The sequence below is a fragment of the Gekko japonicus genome, unplaced genomic scaffold (assembly GCF_001447785.1).
Source record: "Gekko japonicus isolate JY-2015 unplaced genomic scaffold, Gekko_japonicus_V1.1 scaffold1579, whole genome shotgun sequence".
NCBI lineage: Eukaryota > Metazoa > Chordata > Lepidosauria > Squamata > Gekkonidae > Gekko > Gekko japonicus.
In genome coordinates, this window is record NW_015161443.1 from 72869 (window position 1) to 92388 (window position 19520).

Genomic DNA, 19520 nt, shown 5'->3' on the forward strand with positions numbered 1-19520 from the left:
TGGTGGAAGATGGCAACAGAAGGGGACTGTGTTAGAATGGCTGCTAAGCCTGCTGCATGTAATGACAGAGTTAAATAGCAAGAAAATGGACAGCCACGCACTATAACGCATCAGCTCCAGCTTTTATATGTTACTAGCAGTAAATCCCGTTGTGAAAGCAATACAACGAGATCTAGAAAGAGGCTCTGGGGCAGTGCTCTGGCTTTGGGCAAATAGTGTCAATTTGCTGTGGTGACCTCAGCAGGGTATAATGACAGAGTCCACTGTTTTCTCCAGAGGAACTGATCTCTGCTACCTGAAGAGCAGTTGTAATTGTGAGTGATCTGTAGCCCTCACCTGGAGCGCCAGCTTTTATATAAGTTATGGGCAGGGCTTTTTTTTTTTTAAAAGAGGTGCCGGAAACTCTCAAGAGGGAAATGAAGTTTTCAATCTGTATACTGAAAACTTATGAGCTTTTAAACATTTTAAAAAGAATTTTGTCAAAGAGATTCTGGAACCCTGTTCCGGCGTGTTCCCCCAGAAAAAAAGGCCCTGTAATATAAGCATAGGCACAGCCTACCCTTACAGATCTGAAAAGGCTTATCTAGGGGGAAATCCAAACTGTACGCGTTAGATGACAATAATTGTCGAAGATGTGAAGGAATAGCTACACGTATGACTAATGTTTTTTGGGAGAGTGCCTGAAAGTTAATCTATTAGCAATGAATATTATTAGAACATCAAAGGAATGTCTGGATAGATGATCCCATATTGGAACCACTCCCCGCCTTCTTTGGCTATTTGAAAGACTGGGTGATGTCAGATAAATCAGAAAAGAGTGCTCATTCATGAATAGTTGCAAGCGTGGCAGTTGTACTAGGATATAAAAGGCAAATACGTCTTCAGTAATGGACAGAGGTTGCACATAACTGTGTTGTTTCAAAGCAAAAAATCCCAAACCTAAAGTCATGTGATACTTTTTAATGTGTGTGTATATAAAGTGCTGTCAAACCACAGTTGGCTTATGGTGACCCCTCATGGGGTTTCCAAGGCAAGAGACGTTCAGAGGTGGCTTCCCATTGCCTGCCTCTGCATAGAGACCCTGGACTTCTTTGGTGGTCTCCCATCCAAGTACTAACCAGGACCACTGATGAGACTGGGCTAGCCTGCCCTGGGCCATCCAAGTCAGATCCCTGTTTAGTTGTTGTTCAGTCGCACAGTCGAGCCTGTTTAGTTGTTGTTGTTCAGTCGCACAGTCGAGTCCGACTCTTCGCGACCCCATGGACCAGATCACGTCAGACCCTCCTGTCTTCTGCTGTCCTCTGAAGTTCGCTCAATTTCATGTTCGTTGCATCGATGACACTGTCTAACCATCTCATCCTTTGCCGTCCCCGTCTTCTTTGACCTTCAATCTTTCCCAGCATCAGGGTCTTCTCCAGTGAGTGCTCCCTTCTCATTTGGTGGCCACAGTATTTGAGCTTCAGTTTCATTATCTGGCCTTCCAGGGAACAGTCAGGGTTGATTTCTTTTAGGACTGACTGATTTGATCTTCTTGCAGTCCAAGGGACTCTCAAGTCTTCTCCAGCACCATAGTTCAAAAGAATTTATTCTTCGGCGCTCGTTTAGTAGGACCAACCAATCTGTAAGTGTTGGGAGTTCTCCAGACCTCTTCATCTGGATGGATGTCAGCTGGTGTGTGTGTGTGAGCATGCATGTGTGTGTGTGTGTGGGGGGGTGGAGATACTTCAGGCCCTGATCTTACAGCATCTTGTCTAGAATGTGCCAGTCAGATTTCAATAGACAACATGATGCTGGGTGGAGCTGGCACAAGGCTGTACTTTTGGCTGTCTGGGAGGAAGCAGCCTCCAGTTGAAAATATGGAAAACACATCGCGATCATTTCCCCTCAGTTTTATCCCAGCCTTCCCCCAAGGACCTCAGAGCTGTGTACCTTGTTTTCTAGCCCTCATTTTATTCACACAGCAGCCCTGTTAGTGTGTGTGAGAGTAACTAGCCCAAGATCACCCAGTCAGCTTTCACAGCAGTGTTGGAATTTGAATCCAGACCCTAGTCCAACACTCTAAGCACTGCCTCTCTAACATCAAATGGAATACTCAGGTCCCTTGAAAAGCTAGAGGAAATGGACTCAGTGCCTGGCATACAGGATGTATGACCAGGTCGATAAATTTTGTGCATATTACAGAGAAGGGGAAGAGACAAATGGAACATTTGGTTTGTTTGCAGAAATGTTCTTTATTTGTAATATTTCAGAACAGCAAAACACATGATAATATTCATCCACAGACCATCTTTAAAACCACAGCGTAGAGACTGAACCACTTACTATCTCAGTAGGTATGCCACTACACTAAAATAAATCCAAACGGAAATATAGCAACTTAGATGTACACTGTCACAGAAACTGGAGGAAATCCATGAACAGCTAATTAATCAAGATTATCTCAGATGTTGTAACTTCTGACCTTGAAACATGTAAGTACTCTGATGCCACAAGGATGCTATTCCAAGAGCATTGCAGAGAAAGGAATTAAGACTGCTTAATGTAATTGCTCACAATGTTCCATAAGTGGTTCCAGGGAGACTGCATCTGTTGGTACTTGTTCGATGTGTACTTCGTCACTTGAACATAAAGTCCCCTGCACAATCACAGCCATGCCGCCCTGACACTATCTGCCTGATAAGGAGATGTTACCATGCAGCTCGATTCTCTCCATGGAGATCCAAGAGCTCTTGAAAATAATTTTTAACACCTCAGTCCCTACTGTCATTTGTGTTCCATGTGCAGTTGTACATCATGCACAGGTGATCTGTGCTTCCTTACGCAGTTCAGTGGAAGGAGGGCACCTCTACTTTGCGAAGCTGCCTTTTCTGGCAAAATTCACCAGGCAGCAAAATGCACAAGCAAGCCATTACGCCTAGAGAATCATTACTGGAGCTCTTGGGCCTGCAAGAAATGGAATGGCAAAGAGGAATTGGATAGTTTATCTACAAAAAGAGTGGGGTTTTAAAACCGCTATTATCATTTTTTAAAATCTTCATACTTGAACGTACAGTAATACAAACCAACCAACTGGTCGGAAGCCAATTCCAGAGCATTCTTCACTGAGTTAATATTAAAGATGAAATAATGTAAATTGACAGTAAATATTCATTGAGTTCAATATTGACAAATAGCCACCCCCCACGTGCCTTCATGGATAAGGAAATGGATCAGAGACAACGCCGGTTATTATAGCTTTGAGAGAACCATCATGATAAATACATTTCATCATAACAAACTAAATAATACATTTCATAATCACTTTCCTCATCCCCCATGTCTTTTGTCATCATCTAGGCAGCTGGTTTCTCCTTTTTTGTCCCCCTGGCCTGTCTAGCAATTTTTAGAAATGATGTTTACTATCAAATGCCTGTCTTTCTATCTATCTTTCCTCTCTTCAGTCCCCTGCTCACCTCCACATCCTTCCCATCTTTCTAATCTTCTGTCACAGACCCACTCAGAAGAGATCAGTCTTTCTACGCATTCCACAAAGACAAAAAATAAAAAAAGAATTCATTTTTGATAGTTGCATGAATGCTCATGTCACAGTGGACGAGATAATCTTGGAAGGTGCAGTGAAACATTTGGTGCTTCCTGTTGCTGGGGGGAAAAAAGAGAGAGAACAGCTTTGGAGCTGTAGCTATCCACCATCATTCATCACCGTAATAGCTGAGGGTCTCATGGCAGCATCCCTACTCCATTTCCTTGAGCTGATGACCTGGTACATCAGCAGAAGTGTCCTCTTGGCTGGCTGTTCATGGCCAGGTGATCGTCATCCTCGCAAAACCAGTGTCTGCAGTCTGAGATACATTCTCTGCTGAAGCTAGATCCACAATGAAAGGAACTACAACTATTGCAAGAAGAGTTTACAGATGTCAATGCAAGAACCCAGATATATCCTCTCTGACAACTTTAAAAAAATTTACCAGGGCAATGCAGATCCTCTTTGAACTGCGTTGAGAAACTACTCCTAGGGAGCCAAAGGCAATTTTCCACACAGCGGCAGATTAAGGGTGTAATCGCGGGTGTGCTTTCAGAATTGTGAAAGTCATGCTACGGTTTGGCATTCACTAAAGTGGTTGCCTGCCATGGGTTTTACAATTAGAAATGCAGATGGAGATACTGATAGATAGGACCTCCATTGAGACTAACAGGTGATGCACTGTGTCAATTAAACAGTCTGCTCCTCAAACACAACAATCAAGCTTAAGATGTCTTAGTCACTGAAAACTTCTTGCATGATCACTGCTCTTCATCATTGCCCTCCTCTCTCTCTGTCTCGGCACTGAAAGGGTGTGCTAGTGGGTAGGGTCAGTGTTTGGTAAACTGGAGATGAAGATCTGTCAACCACACCAAGCCCATGAACACAATAAAATGATATCCTCCTTCCCGCCCATGCAAAATCTAGCCCAACACCTCCCTGAAACAAATAAAAGGGAGGCTCTTTCCAGTGCTGTATTCAGAGGGACTCACTTCCCTTGGGCTCTGCATGCATCTTTCCCTTTCTGCATAACAACTACTAGGCTTGATCATTTTCCTTGCTACCTGTTCAACTTTGAAGGCACAGTGATGTCTTTCCAGACTTATTCCTCCAAAGGGAGCAGACGGGGCTACAGCTCATGTTCTGCTTTTGGTGGCGGTGGAGGAGGAGGAGGTAGACGTAGCTTTTCCTCAGGCAGAGGATTTGGCGGTGGCGGCCTAAGTGGCCAATATGGCAGCAGGAGCCTCCATAACTTAGGTGGAAGTACAAGGATTTCCTATGGACAGGGCTACGGGGGAGGCATCTGTGGTGGCTATGGCAGTGGAGGAATGGGTGGTTATGGAGGTGGAGGAGCAGGTGGCGGCTATGGTGGCGGCTTCGGTGGTGGCTTCGGCAGTGGAGGTGGTGTTGGCTATGGACGTATTGGTGGTGGCAGTATTGGTGGTGGTGGCATAAGTGGAGGCTATGGTGGCGTTGTTAGTGGTGGTGGTATGGGTGGATTTGGAGGAGGCGGTATGGGTGGATTTGGAGGAGGCTCTTTTGGTGGCCCCAGAGGCCCTTTCGGAAGACGTGGAAGTTTTGGCGGTGGGGCAGGAGGCATCCATGATGTCCAAGTGGATCCTAGTCTTCTACGTCCAGTTCATGTAGAGATTGATCCACAGATCCAGCATGTAAAGAACCAAGAGAAAGAACAGATCAAGGTCCTCAACAATGAATTTGCCTCCTTCATTGACAAGGTGAGTTGTCAGAGCAGCAAGTGCTACAAGTTTGACTCTTCCTTCGGACTGCATGTCAGATCTCGTTTTAAAAAACCCAAAAACTGGGATAACTTTATTTTTAATAGCTGAGCTATTGATTTAAAGTTTTTATTGAAATTCTGAACTCTGATATCTACAGTTCTCCAGATCTCACTGGGAATGAAACAGATTTTTTTCTCAATAGAATGTTCTCAGAGTTTACCACATATAGATCAAGGTTCCTATAAAGGTCTCCTAGATTTTTTTTTTAAAAAACCATTTAGCATCAGCTGATGCATTTGCACTAGAAATTTCTCATTGTTTTGAATATAGCTGAATGGTAGGAAGCAAAGAGATCTTCCGATTTCCCCCAGCATTGTTTAGCAAAAATGAAAGAGCATGAAGTATTTTAATTAATTGATTCTCAGAGTTACGGAGTGGTTCAAAGCTCCAGGTAGAATGCTTTGAGACTTAAAACCTAAGTCAACATCTGTCTGAAAAAGATTTGTCAGTATAAATAAAGTTGCTACTGAAAATTTGGCTAAAGAGCATAATTGAAAGAGAAGTCTTGTGTGTGTGTGTGTGTGTGAGACGTGGAAGTTTTGGCGGTGGGGCAGGAGGCATCCATGATGTCCAAGTGGATCCTAGTCTTCTACGTCCAGTTCATGTAGAGATTGATCCACAGATCCAGCATGTAAAGAACCAAGAGAAAGAACAGATCAAGGTCCTCAACAATGAATTTGCCTCCTTCATTGACAAGGTGAGTTGTCAGAGCAGCAAGTGCTACAAGTTTGACTCTTCCTTCGGACTGCATGTCAGATCTCGTTTTTAAAAACCCAAAAACTGGGATAACTTTATTTTTAATAGCTGAGCCAAGTGCTATTGATTTTATTGAAATTCTGAACTCTGATATCTACATTTCTCCAGATCTCACTGGGAATGAAACAGATTTTTTTCTCAATAGAATGTTCTCAGAGTTTACCACATATAGATCAAGGTTCCTATAAAGGTCTCCTAGATTTTTTTTTTAAAAAACCATTTAGCATCAGCTGATGCATTTGCACTAGAAATTTCTCATTGTTTTGAATATAGCTGAATGGTAGGAAGCAAAGAGATCTTCCGATTTCCCCCAGCATTGTTTAGCAAAAATGAAAGAGCATGAAGTATTTTAATTAATTGATTCTCAGAGTTACGGAGTGGTTCAAAGCTCCAGGTAGAATGCTTTGAGACTTAAAACCTAAGTCAACATCTGTCTGAAAAAGATTTGTCAGTATAAATAAAGTTGCTACTGAAAATTTGGCTAAAGAGCATAATTGAAAGAGAAGTCTTGTGTGTGTGTGTGTGTGTGTGTGTGTACGCGCGTGCGTGTTGGGTCCTACTGTGTCAAAATATCTAAAGGATTTTGAGAGAAATATCACCGGCAAAAATTCTGAACAGCTTAATTTGGCTCTGCATTTTGACAAAACTAGTCTTGCATACAAGACCATAAAGCCAGAACAACTTTTATACGCTCATCTACCCATGCATTTCTATGCTGGTCATTTGTAGCCTGTATTTTTTTTTAAAGAAAGGACTTGTATTTATAAAGCCTTCATGGCTCCTTGCCTGCAGACGGCTTTTACTCATCCACGCAACTGTTCATTTGCAAGCTTGGGCTAAAGCACAGTTCTGAACTGAATCTGAAGGTTTCTTCTCAAGAGAAAGAGAAGACATCTGGAAGGAACCCAGAAGAGTTTTAATAAGAGTAGCAAAGTTTCTTGGAGGAGTGGGAAGTCCATACATCCTTAAATTTTATCCAAACATTCCAATCACAAAATATTTTCATTTAAAGTTTAAAAAGAGGAAAATGTGATGTGGGTCAGGGCTCAGCTTCCTGGTGAAGAATCAGATATCTGTTCATGGACTCCCAACATTCTGTGAGGACCTCCCTCTCCAGTGGCTAAGACATCTTAACCTCTTGGGTTTCAGGTCCGGTTCCTGGAGCAGCAAAACAAGGTTCTGCAAACCAAGTGGCAGATCTTACAACAGCAGTCACAAGGACAAGGCCCAAGACAGAACCTGGATGCGGCCTTTGAGAGTTTCCTTAATGGGCTGAGGAGGAATATTGACGCAGTCCGCAGCCAGAAGGCCCAGCTGGAACCAGAGCTTCAGAATATGCAGCACTACGTGGAAGACTTCAAGAACAAGTAAGAAACAAACACACATCTGTGTTTAGTAGTGTGATATACATGTTGCCCTTCAAAGGGTCGTACATCACAGGGAATGGGGTGTGGCTCACAGGGAGAGCACCTGCTTGGCATACTGGGTTCACTCCCCAGGTCCGGCCCAGTTAAAAGGACCAGGTGATGGGAAAGACTGGAGAGCCACTGCCAGTCAGACTAGCCAATACTGATCTTGATAGATCAATGGGTTCGACTCAGCAGCTTCATATGTTTTTCATATCATATTAATCACACTCCAGCACACAGTTAAATATGTGCCATTAGCCCATGGATTTCACTATGCTTAGCTGTGACTGATGGGCCAATGGTTTAATATGTACCCATTGATTTCCCCCTCTAATGTAAACATTGACTAGGGTTGCCAACCTCCAGGTAGTAGCTGGAGATCTCTTGCTATTACAACTGATCTCCAGGCAACAGAGATCAGTTCACCTGGAGAAATGGCAGCTTTGGAAATTGGACTTTAGGGCATGATACCCTGCTAAGGTCCTTCCCCCTCACCAAACTCTGCCCTCCTCAGGCTCCACCCCCAAAATCTCCAGGTATTTTCTAATGCATCGCTTGGCAACCCTAGTAAACAAGTACTTATGCTAGAGAAAATCTGGTTACTACTGGCAGGCCAGTTCCATAGTCTGTGGTTCAGAAGTATCCTGCCGTAAACCACAGACTAACAGTGGCAATGGGTGTGATGCCATTGACTCCAGGTCTTGGGTAGATAAATAGCCCTTACAAAGGAGTTTAAGAAGCTGTAGATGCATCAGCACATTTCATTCCCACAGTGCACATAGACAGAATGCTTTGGCTTGCACCGCTCTCCTGCCTCCAAACAAAGTGGCAGAGAAATTTGTGTGCTGTGCTGACAATGCTGCTGATGTCTCATTATACTCATGGAGAGAAGGTCAACTGTCTCTTCCTGGTCTACTTTAGGTAAGGGCACTCTAGGACTAACCTACCTCATAGGGTTGTTTTGGAGGATAAAATGGAGGACAGGAGAACAGTGTGAGCTGGTTTGGTTTCCCAGTGGGGAGGAAGCAGGGGTATACATGAAGTAAATAAAATAAAATAAAAAATAAACGCTGTTGCCTGTGCGTCCCTAAAAGTTGGTACCAATGATTAATTTTACTCATCATGAGCATGTATCAGTCTTGCTCTGAAACATCCATATAATCCCATTCCTTCTCACAAACTATTAATGAAACAATAAAAAACAAAACAAACCATCAGCCTAGGAAGAGATGAGGAAAAGGCTGGGACAAATGATGCATTTCTGGCATGGAACTGTGTGAGAACGTATACTTTTCTTACATGGAGCTCATGACGCATGATGCCCACATGTGTCTATTTTGCCTTGCGACACCTCTTGGCCAGTGTCCCCACATTGCCAATAGGGGACTGACAGTGCAGTCATAAGCAGAGCTGCATCTTTCTATGTCCGTTGGAATCCTTGGGCTCAGAAGGATACACCTCTGCTTAGGATTGCACTGGAGGCTATTGAATTAGTTGATATGAACACATGACAAAGTACACACATTCATGCATAGGCCATGTGATGACAATACATGGGAACGCCCTAAATATACATGGGAACGCCCTAAATATAATACCTTGTTAACCAATGCCTCTCCAGAGTCACAAAAGGCAATTGTGTTCCTATTCAGTCATCTGATCTTAACAGCAGGCTTGCATCAGCATCTGTCAAATGTATTAATGCTCAAGCCAAAGGCCATGGCATCTTAAAAGGAAAATGGATATAAAACATAATGACACATGATGTCTGCATTTTAAAATGATTCATTCACAGTCATTGAATCATAGCTTTGAAAACATAATACATTTGGCTCTTAATTTCCCCTATATCCAGGACTTGCATTCATAAATAAATGCTTAGGTTAGGACACTCCAATCAGTGCACTCCAATCAGTGCAGGATGTTACATCCGCAGGGTGGGAAAAGTTGCCTGGTGCACATCTGACTGACTGTTTTGGTGATCCCCAAACATGTATGGTGTTTATTTTGACCTTGTTCTAGTCATCTTGTATTCCTGCATCTCCTCTTGTTGATTTTAAGAGCAGCATGACAAGTGAAGGGGGGTGGGGAAGCTTAAATTAATATTGCAAGAAGAACTCAGGGTGTATTTTTTTAAATTTCCTTAAAACAGGTATGAAGAAGAGATCAACAGGCGTACAAGTGCTGAGAATGAGTTTGTGGTGCTGAAGAAGGTGAGAAGTGAGACGTGGCTGCATGCTATAAAGCAGAGAAGGCATAACCCTGTGGGAGAATCCAGTGGGGGCACCGAACCACACCATCCAAATGTCTAGAGGCATTTGTTTGTAAGAGGGTGGTGGTGGTGGTTTAGAGCTGATTAAATCACATCAGTGCAGTCTCACGGGACAGCACGATCCTAGGCAGAGTGACTCCAGTCTAAGCCCTCTGATTTCAATGGGCTTAAACTGGAGCAAGTCTGCGTAGAACTGGGTGGTGTTACCTTCTCAGGATGAATGTGGGGATTTCCCATTGGTATGCGACTCTGTATCAGAACCTTCTTGTGTGTGGAAAGCTGGCATGTACAGTATAAATCTGGGCTACACACTTTCTCCTTGATATCTTAGCTGCCTGTATTCATAAAGACGTTGATACGGTGAGGGGACTTTCCCCCACCCACAGCATGAAGACTGTATCATAGGCCTGCTTGCCTGCTTCATGAGCTCTCACTGTGCAATGACGGGCCACACAACATCCTCAGTGGTCCACATGGAAGATTTGGGGAGTAAGGAATTACATAGGGGAATTGGACTTTATTGATGTACAAACAAATATATAAAATACACAGAGGAGTGTTAGGGGACCTGTGATTGAGACAAGCATGCTAGGGAGCAGGGGAAGGGGCATGTCTCAGTGGCCGAGCATCTGCTTGGCATGCAAATGATCTCAGGTTTTAATCCCTGGCAACTCCAGTTCAAAGGACCAGGTAGTAGGTGATGCGAAAGGCCTCTGCCTGAGACCCTGGAGAGCTGCTCCCAGTCTGAGCAGACAGTACCATTGACCTTCATGGTCTAATGGTCGGGTTCAGGATCAGGCAGCTTCATGTGTTCGAGCATTTAGAACACAGTCTGTTCAAGGGCTGTGTCTTAATGCATTCAGTCACTAGATAAGGGAGAGCAATCTGCACAAGTTTATCAATGCTTATCTCCATTATTTCAGACTCCAGGGCTCAGTTCTGACACTGGGAAGCGGAGTCTGAAGCTGAGCTCTGCTGAGTCACGGCTCAAGCAAAGCCCTGTCTAGAGAGCCGAGAAGGGAACGTGAAAACAGTATGTGCAGACATGTCTAAGATTTGCCATGTGAGTTGCAGGAGGAGATAACACCGTGAGAAGTTTTCAGTATGCGTTCTCTCTCATTTCTCTTGCAGGATGTGGACTGTGCCTATATGACCAAGTCTGACCTGGAAACTAAAGTTGGTGCTTTGGCAGATCAAATCAGATTCCTGCGGGCTGTATATGAACAGGTAAAAGAGCCTTTCTACTCTGTTTAGTTACCTGGGGGGCTTTCTTCCCAACCCCCTCCCAGTCCTCAAATTCAAATCTGGCTTCATGAGAACCCACGTTCACTTCTTAAAATAAGTCTATATAGCAGTGGTGGTGAACCTATGGCACGGGTGCCAGAGGTGGCACTCAGAGCCCTCTCCGTGGGCACACGTGCCATCGCCCCAGCCAGGCCCAGACCATCATTAAAGTGTCGAATTCTCTGCCAAATAATTTTAAGTAAATGAAAGCATTTGGGATTGCTTTCCTTGCTTTGTTTGGATCATCTTAAATTAATGTATGAGTTGTTTTTTCTAAAGTAAAACCTCAGTATTCAGGTTAAATTGCCGTGTTGGCACTTTGCGATAAATAAGTGGGTTTTGGGTTGCAGTTTGGGCACTCAGTCTCTAAAAGATTTGCCATCACTGCTATATAGGATAATATGTTATATAATTTCATATAGTTTTCAGGGCAGAAAGCAGGGAATCAAAGGAATGGTGACAGTAGTAGTTGAGGATTAGATTAGAAGTTATACACCCAGTGCGAACAGTAAAGGACACAAAAGGTCACCCCTGATTACCCTTAGTTATCTCTGTCTTCCTTTACCGGCACAAATCTTCCCCTGAACACACATGTGTAGTGGAAGTTTCCATGGCAGAGTGAGGATTCAGACCTGAGTCTCCTCGATTCTTGACTGACACCCTAACCACTACACCGTGCTGTCTCATTCTTTTTTCTTTTTTAAGTGGCCATCTATATCTTATGTTTCTTGAGTGAGTGGAAAACTCGGGCAGGTGAGGTAGCTATGACTGAATGATGGAGGTCCCTTTGGTCCTTTACAGGAATTGTCTCAGCTACAGACAGTAGGCCAAGATGCCTCCATTGTTGTGAGCATGGATAACAACCGCGACCTCAACTTGGAAGGTATAATCGACGAAGTAAGAAGACAATATGATGAGATCGCCCGTAGTAGCCGAGCTGAGGCTGAATCCTGGTACCACACTCAGGTAAGTAATGGAGGAGAGACAGAAGTAAAATGGAGGCTTACATGGCTGGTGTTTCCCAAGAAGTCTGTATTTTTTTCTTCTATGGAGACTTTTTAAAGATGGTCCCAAGAAGAATAAAGTCAGTGCTTGTCATCCACAGTTCTTGGTCTGACTTTGGTGTCCTGCAGGAGAACTGATGGCACCTCCACACTAAACTGGTGGTGGAAAGTGCCATCAGGTCATAGGCAGCTGACTTATGGTGACCCCATAGGGCTTTCAAGGCAAGAGATGTTCAGAGGTAGTTTGCCATTGCCTGCGTCATGACCCTGGTATTCCTTGGAGGTCTGCGATCCACATACTAGCCAGGGCCAACCCTGCTTAGCTTCTGAGATCTGACAAGATCGGGCTAGCCTGAGCTATCCAGGTTGGGGTGCACACTGTACTTACTTGGTTAAACATTGGGTTGGACTACATTTTCTGTCCTATCCTGCCTCCCCCTTCATACTGCATCCCACTGAACTCCACAAAATGCTCTTCCTCACCAGTAGGAGACTCCAAGGAATCACATGAAGCTGGCCTGCAGCAGAAAAGAGGAAATCAGTGGCTATGGCCAATTTAGTCTGGATCCAACCCACTGCCTTCCTCTTTTCCAATTGCTTCCTGAGAACTATGCTGCTCTGAAAGAGGAGGGGTTTGGGGGTTTTTCTAGGGTTTTCTAACCGAGACTGCTTAGCAACTTCACTCAGCTATAATCTCCAAGACCCTCTGGAGGAAGCGAGGAGAGCTACAGTGATAGGCAACAGATATAAGTTCGACTTGTCAATAAGGCCTGAAATGTTGCCCAGTCAATAGGTGGTCAGTCCCATGCAATGAACCAAACCAGCTGAGCAGCTTGGGGACTGGCATGCTTATCTTTGATTTATTCATTTAGGTGACTTGTTAGGCTGTGTTATTCCCCCCCCCATTGCACCAAGTGGCTTACAATAAGATGAATAAAAGCATTTTTCAGAAAAATTCTAAAATGGCTGGAGTTCACACTCCAATAACACCAATTAAGCCGCAGCAAGTAGTTAAGGTAGTTAAAAAACTTGAAAAACAGCTTTGGCATAGCCACAAATGGTTGCAAATGAGGCAAACTTTTCTCCTGTGCGTGTACCACTATCATATACAAACAGCACACAGACAATGCAGCCTTCTCATTTAAGTGCTCAACTTAACTACCATGTGGATACAAACGGTAGTAGTAGTAGTAGTAGTAGTAGTAGTAGTAATAATAATAATAATAATAATAATAATACCCTCTTCGGCAGTCACACTGATATACATTTTTAGCACTTTGCTGTTTCTATTGTGACCCATATATGTGAGTGAATGTGGTGAAATACAGAGGGATCCTTGGATGTTTTTTAACATGTGGTTTCTGTTCAATAGTATGAAGCTCTGCAGAACACAGCTGGAAGAAATGGGGACAATCTGCGCAATACCAGACAGGAGATTCAAGAGCTGACCAGAGTCATACAGAGACTGCGCTCTGAAATTGAACATGCCAAGAAGCAGGTATGGAGTATGAGCTTTCCAATGGGTTCAAGTGTTGAAGAATTTCAAGGGTTGAAAAGTGATCTTTTTTAATCCCTTGATCGAAAGGGTCATAGCTTAAAAGTATAGCAGGTTCTTTGCATGCAGAATGTCCTAGAATCTGTCCTCAAATGATTGGGGAAATAGCTTTGCTGTTGCCATTTAGAAGAGATTGTTATCTGACTCAGCAAATTCATCATATTTGGAAGCGGTCCTCAGCCTTCTAAATTGCCCTTCCAGTTTTTCAACCCTTTGCAACATGGGATGTGTTAAGAAAAACAACAACAGATGCCTCCTTTGGCTGTTGCATCACATTAGGCAGGTATTGTGCATGCTACATGAATTATGCCGAGCCAGGTGTGCGACACTGTTTGAAGTCACATTTCCTTAAGAAGCTTAATTGGCTCAGTGGTCCAGAGTGTTGCAACTGGAACATGGAACACTAGGCCAGAAGCACAGGAAGATGCCCTTGCAAAAAGAGAGAAAGAAAAGGCTTGGATGAGATGCAATTCTGGCCCTTCGGTAAAGTTGACTATGCAGGAACCAGTAAGCACACTACTCCCATTCCTGTCCTTGGCAGATGGGGGAGGTGGCTCAGGGTAAAAATCAGTTGTGCCTGCAGTCACACACACTAAATAATCCACTTTCAATCCACTTTCCAACTGGATTTTGCCAGTTCACACAGTAAAATCCACTTGGAAAGTGCACTGAAAGTGGATTTCAAGTGGATTATTTAGTGTGTGTGACCACAACCTGTGTTGTACAAATTTGTATCCCGGGAAACAGAGTTGTTCTGCGGATGTGTCCTTGGTTTCAGATTCCTGCTCAGTAACAGATAGGGCTTGTCTGCCCTTTTCCCTCTTGCTACATGGAAGCTGCTTGAAACTGCCTTCCTTTCATGCCTTCTTCAGGTTGTTGCCATAAGGTGGTGCATCACATGACTATTTTGCATCATATGTAAAAGTCCTGCACCAGCGGCATTGACATGGAAATGTACCATGCCGGGCTCCAGGAAGACAGGAGAGCTAGAAAAGGCTTTGGAGAGATGCTGCTGGGCAGTTTTGGGTTAAATAGACCCCTGGCCTTTCTCACTACAAGACAGCTGCTTTTAGCACTTCCATTAACACATTGATGGACTAGGACCTGTGGAGTGCCCATGGCTCAATGGTATAGTTCCTGCCTTGCATGCAGAAGGTCCCAGGTTCAGTCCCCAGCAGCTCTGGTTGAAAGGATCAGATAGTAGGTGATGTGAAAGACTGAGATTCTGGAGAGGTGTTGCTGGTCAGAGGAGATGATGCTTTGATGGACCAGTGGTCTGACTTAGTGTGAGCACTTCATGTGAGCAAGGTTCAAATCCCAGTTTGGCTAAGAAGCTCTTTGAGTAGCCTTGGCAAGTCATGCTCTCTCAGTCTTAATTCCCTCACAGGGTTGTTGTGGAGTGGGGAGCCATGTACACTGCCTTAAACTCCCCAGAGGAAAGGCAGGATAAAGTGTGATAGTATTAACAAGTCTCTAAATCTCAGGTTAGGGAGAAAAATGTGAACCGTCTCTTAGCTCATAAAAGGCACTGCCAGGAAGAATGTGCCAAGGGCTGTAAAAAGGTTCTCTTCATTTAAAGAACAGTTTCATTTTATAATAGCTATTACACAGAATTACAGATTTTAAAACGATCTTGATTTATCACCTGCATTTAACCACTTGACCTAGGATAACAATAGGAAAGATTATGCACCAACAGGACATAATTTGACGTGGGGCTTGCCTGGGCTCAGCCCTGACACATGACGACAGTAAAGAAGACATTTCAACCTATGCACAGTGTCTTCCCCTCCCCCGAGAGCCTCTTCAGCCGCTCCTCATGCACCTTGATAATAGGGGACACACTTCCGGTGATGTCAGGGGGTGTGGCCTTCTGTCACTTCCGGTGATGTCAGGGGGCGTGGCATATGCAAATAAGTTATGCTAATGAGTTATGCTAATGAGCTCCGGCAGCTCTTTTTCTACAACAAGACCCCTGATAATAGGGAATGAAGCTTCCAAAGCATGGGTGTGTGTGTGTCTGGCTTTCATGCAGGCTTCAACCCCTGCTTATCAGCTCTTTTAGAAAGAGCAATTTCCCCAATGCTTAACTTATCAAAAGAGAGGCTCTATAGCTCAAGCTACTCATAGTGTTGCCATCCTCTGGCTTGGAAAATTCCTGAAGGTGTGCAGTGCCATTCACTTAGCACAAAGTGCTTTGTGGCCTTTCTGGAGGGAAAAAGTCATGCTGGTGGGACTCAGCTACACAGGGAGATGAAGGATCAAAGCCCGAAATGAAAGTGTAAACCAGAGTCCCAGAAGAGCATCTCATACTCTTTAGTTTATGGTGTCCTAGGAACTTCAGGCCAAGCAAGACATGGCCACCACCATTGTTAGAAGTTTGCTAGATGTAGATGTAGTTTTAGATCTCCAAGATAGGCAGGGAAGTTGGTCAGGTGGTTCAAAAATGCTATGCAGAACGTCTTTCCAGGGCAGACAGGACAATCAGACCAGCCTTGAAACCTAAAATAGCAGCTCCATTTCCAGAGAAATAGGGGCTCATTTTTCCTAGGAGGCTCATAATCAATGTACTACCAGCCAATAAACAACAGGCAAGGCTGAGACACTAATAGAACAAACAGGGCCAGCAAAGATCAGTCAGCGCAGGGATTTCTTCCTGACAAAAGAGAACTATGGTGGAAATCAATGTTTTCCCCCCTCCTCTTCTCTTCTAGTGTGCTCAGCTGCAGTCGGCCATTACTGAAGCTGAGGAGCGTGGCGAGTTAGCCTTACGGGATGCTAAGCAGAAACTGGAAGAGCTGGAAGTTGCTCTGCAGAAGGACAAGGCAGAATTGGCTCGTCTATTGAAAGAGTACCAGGATCTGATGAATGTCAAACTTGCTCTGGACATTGAGATTGTCATGTACAAAAGACTGCTGGAAGGAGAAGAGGACAGGTATGTTTATTGTAACCTTTCTCATGTGGATGGTTAGAGCCATGCTTTGTCCTCGGGGTATTCAACTTGATTGCAAAGACCACTGGATGCCAGATTTAAGAGTTAGGAATTCAACCAGGATTGTGCAAATATTCAGGGAACACCCTGTGAATATTAAACATCCATATTTTAGGCAGCAGATTTGTGTCATCTTGGAAAGGATATTTGTTTTTCATTAGTTAAGTTCATTAATTGTCTGCCTTTCCTAGAACATAGCAGAAGCCATGCTGGATCAGTGGCCCATCTAGTGCCATCAGGAGGTCCACCAGCAGGGCCAGAATGCCAGAAGCCCTCCTGCCGTTGCCCCTCAAACACCAAGAATTCAGAGCATCACTGCCCCAGACATAGTTTTCCATCTATAAGTTGTGGCTAATAGCCACTGATGGACCTTTTGAAGCTCTCTATGCTTGTAGCTGCTACTACTTCCTGCAGCAATGGATTCCACGTCTTAATTACTCTTTGGATGAAGAAGTGCTTCCTTATAAGTCTCAAGACAGACTACAGGATGTAAAGCAGTGCAATCATACAGCACAAGTTTTGCCTTCTTCTGAAACTACCTTTGCACTCTTCCATCACCATGGAATGAAGAGTGTTCGGTCTTCTCTGCTTATACACACTGGCATAGAATGTGTGGGTTGATTATTGGGAGTTGGGTAGGAACTGCAGTACAATGCTGATGACTTTTTGGCCCCTTGCACTCCTAGTAGAATGACTCATGAATGCTAGAAAGGAATACTATCAACAAAAAGTATAATTAGGACTATTGGAGCAATTATGTTTTCAGCCAAGGAGGGCTTTGTTTCAATGAATGATTTGTGTTTCTTCTTTCTAAACAGACTATGTGGGCAAGGATCCCAAGTTCATGTCTGTAAGTAGATTGTACCTTTGCCATCCTTGATTTTGCAGTTTTTCTTTAATTCATGAAAGTGTGTGTGAGCATGCTACTAAACCTGTGTTTCTCTTGCAGCTGTGAGGAGCAATACCCACCGATATGGTGGTGGAATAGGCGGTGGCGGAATTGGAGGCGGCGGACTTGGAGGTGGAATGGGAGGCGGCGGACTTGGAATGGGAGGCGGCGGACTCGGAATGGGAGGCGGCGGACTCGGCGGAGGAATGGGAGGTGGTGGATATGGCGGCGGAATGGGAGGCGGTGGATTCGGCGGAGGAGTCAGCGGAGGAGTCGGAGGTGGAAGCTGCGGCTATGGAGGTGGAAGTGGAGGCTACGGAGGTGGAAGTGGAGGCTACGGAGGTGGAGGCATCATTAGTGGTGGCTCAGGAGGCTCTTCCAGTGGAGGAGGTGGTTTCTCACGTAGTTCAGGAGGCGGTTCCAGAACAACCATAAAGAGAAGCACCACGTCATCCACCAAATCTGGTGGAGGGTATTAAATCCCAGAAGGTCCTGGAAAAGGAGCTTCTAGTGGCAGCAGCACAACACCTTCAACCCCATCCTGGTAATCCAGAAAAAAACAAACTGTGTCTTCTTTTGATTCTCAAAGGAAATCTGCAACAAGGCACCATCTTCCATCTTGCTTCTGTTGCTTATTGCTTAAAACACAACCAATGGAGGAATGTTGCCAGTAGAGAATGGTAGTAAAATGAGCAGGTGGGTTTGTCATTTATGATACCAGCTAGAAGAGATTTGATTGAGATCTGTAGGTCATGCATATGGCGGTGCCTCATTGAATATGCTGTATATTTTTGGCTTTTTGGGGGGGTAGCTGCCCAACGGCAATATGTATTAAAATGAACTTTCCTTCTATTTCTTGAGGCTTCTCCTTCCAATGGTTTGTTCCCTTTGGTTGCTGCTGTAATTCCATATGTCACAGAAGATATAGTTGGGATTCCACTGTATTTGTCTGTGTTTGTGTTTGGACAAGTCAAAATTGAATTACTGAGTTAGAATGATTCTTATTTACTTGCCATTATCTAGGTAACTAGATAATTTTGGGCAATGAAAGGCATGTGTTACTCTACATTCAGAGTAACATGGTTCTGCAGAAGAATACTGAATAATATTTGCATCATTTGGAAAGTTGTCTGGTCATAAAAACAGTGATTGTGACAATATCATTCTTTATGCCATTTCCAGTTCTTATGCACCTGTCTCTGTTTCTCATGGTTTGTTTCCCATTTCCTTGGGAAGCGACCATTCTTAATAAACTGCAGTCAAATCAGTTGTTGCCTTTTTTTTAAATTGGTATTTTTAAGGCTGTAACAAAAAGCTTTGCACTTTTTGGGTCATGTTTCCATCCTATCATTTGAGGCTAGTGAGTGATAATGAATGTCCTGCGGGTCAAGCTACGCATTATGTTAGAGTTGACAATTGTCTGCTTCTGGTGTGGGAACCCCTGCTGATGCTCCCTGTCCCCCCAGTGCTCAGTGAAGGAGAGGGATGATGACATTGCATAATGTTGCAATGATGTCCTGGCTGAAATATTGGAAGTGATGTCAGCTCTTTACATGATACTCTAGGAATCCCCTGTATCTCTATGGTTTTTCCTTCTAGTTCTTCAATTCCTGGGTGTCTCCCATTCCTCTGATCTTCCCACTGGTTGCCAATCAAGGGCTGGCAACCATATGTTACATTTTGTAATTTTTCAAGTGTTGTAGGGGCCTAATTCAGATGGAGACCACACTGTGGGTGGGGGGCAGAGAACTAGTCTTCCTCCGGAGCTGTTTCCTGACCCAAAACATCCCCGGAGGTCATTACTTGCCCCACTGTAGGGGCTGCATGTTGGAAATCCTGACCTAACTTGGTAAAAAAAGGAACATTTAGTTTGGCCCCAAAGCTATCCAATAAACTCATGGCTGTAGTCATTATCCCAGTTCTAATACTCATTCCATTATATCACATTGGCTGTGATGCATTTTTTACACAGCCATTGACCCACAGGCATTATGGTCTGTCCCTAAGGGGTTCTTCTCCCATTGCCTAGATTACAATACC

General features: G+C 44.1%; 1 protein-coding gene across 2 annotated transcripts; it reads left to right on the forward strand.

Annotated features, from left to right (window-relative positions):
- Positions 1-4490: 4490 nt before the first annotated feature.
- On the forward strand, positions 4491-18747 carry LOC107125612 (keratin, type II cytoskeletal 1-like). Of its 2 annotated transcripts, XM_015429042.1 has the most exons (10): positions 4492-5113; positions 5874-6016; positions 7225-7442; positions 9637-9697; positions 10888-10983; positions 11842-12006; positions 13417-13542; positions 16314-16534; positions 17410-17441; positions 17541-18747. In XM_015429042.1, the coding sequence occupies exons 1-10, from the start codon at positions 4609-4611 to the stop codon at positions 17957-17959; spliced, it is 1986 nt and encodes a 661-aa protein (XP_015284528.1). In that variant the 5' UTR covers positions 4492-4608; the 3' UTR covers positions 17960-18747. The 2 variants fall into 2 exon arrangements, with proteins under 2 accessions (XP_015284530.1, XP_015284528.1); XM_015429044.1 differs by lacking the exon at positions 5874-6016 and having other exon boundaries at positions 4491-5256.
- Positions 18748-19520: the final 773 nt, after the last annotated feature.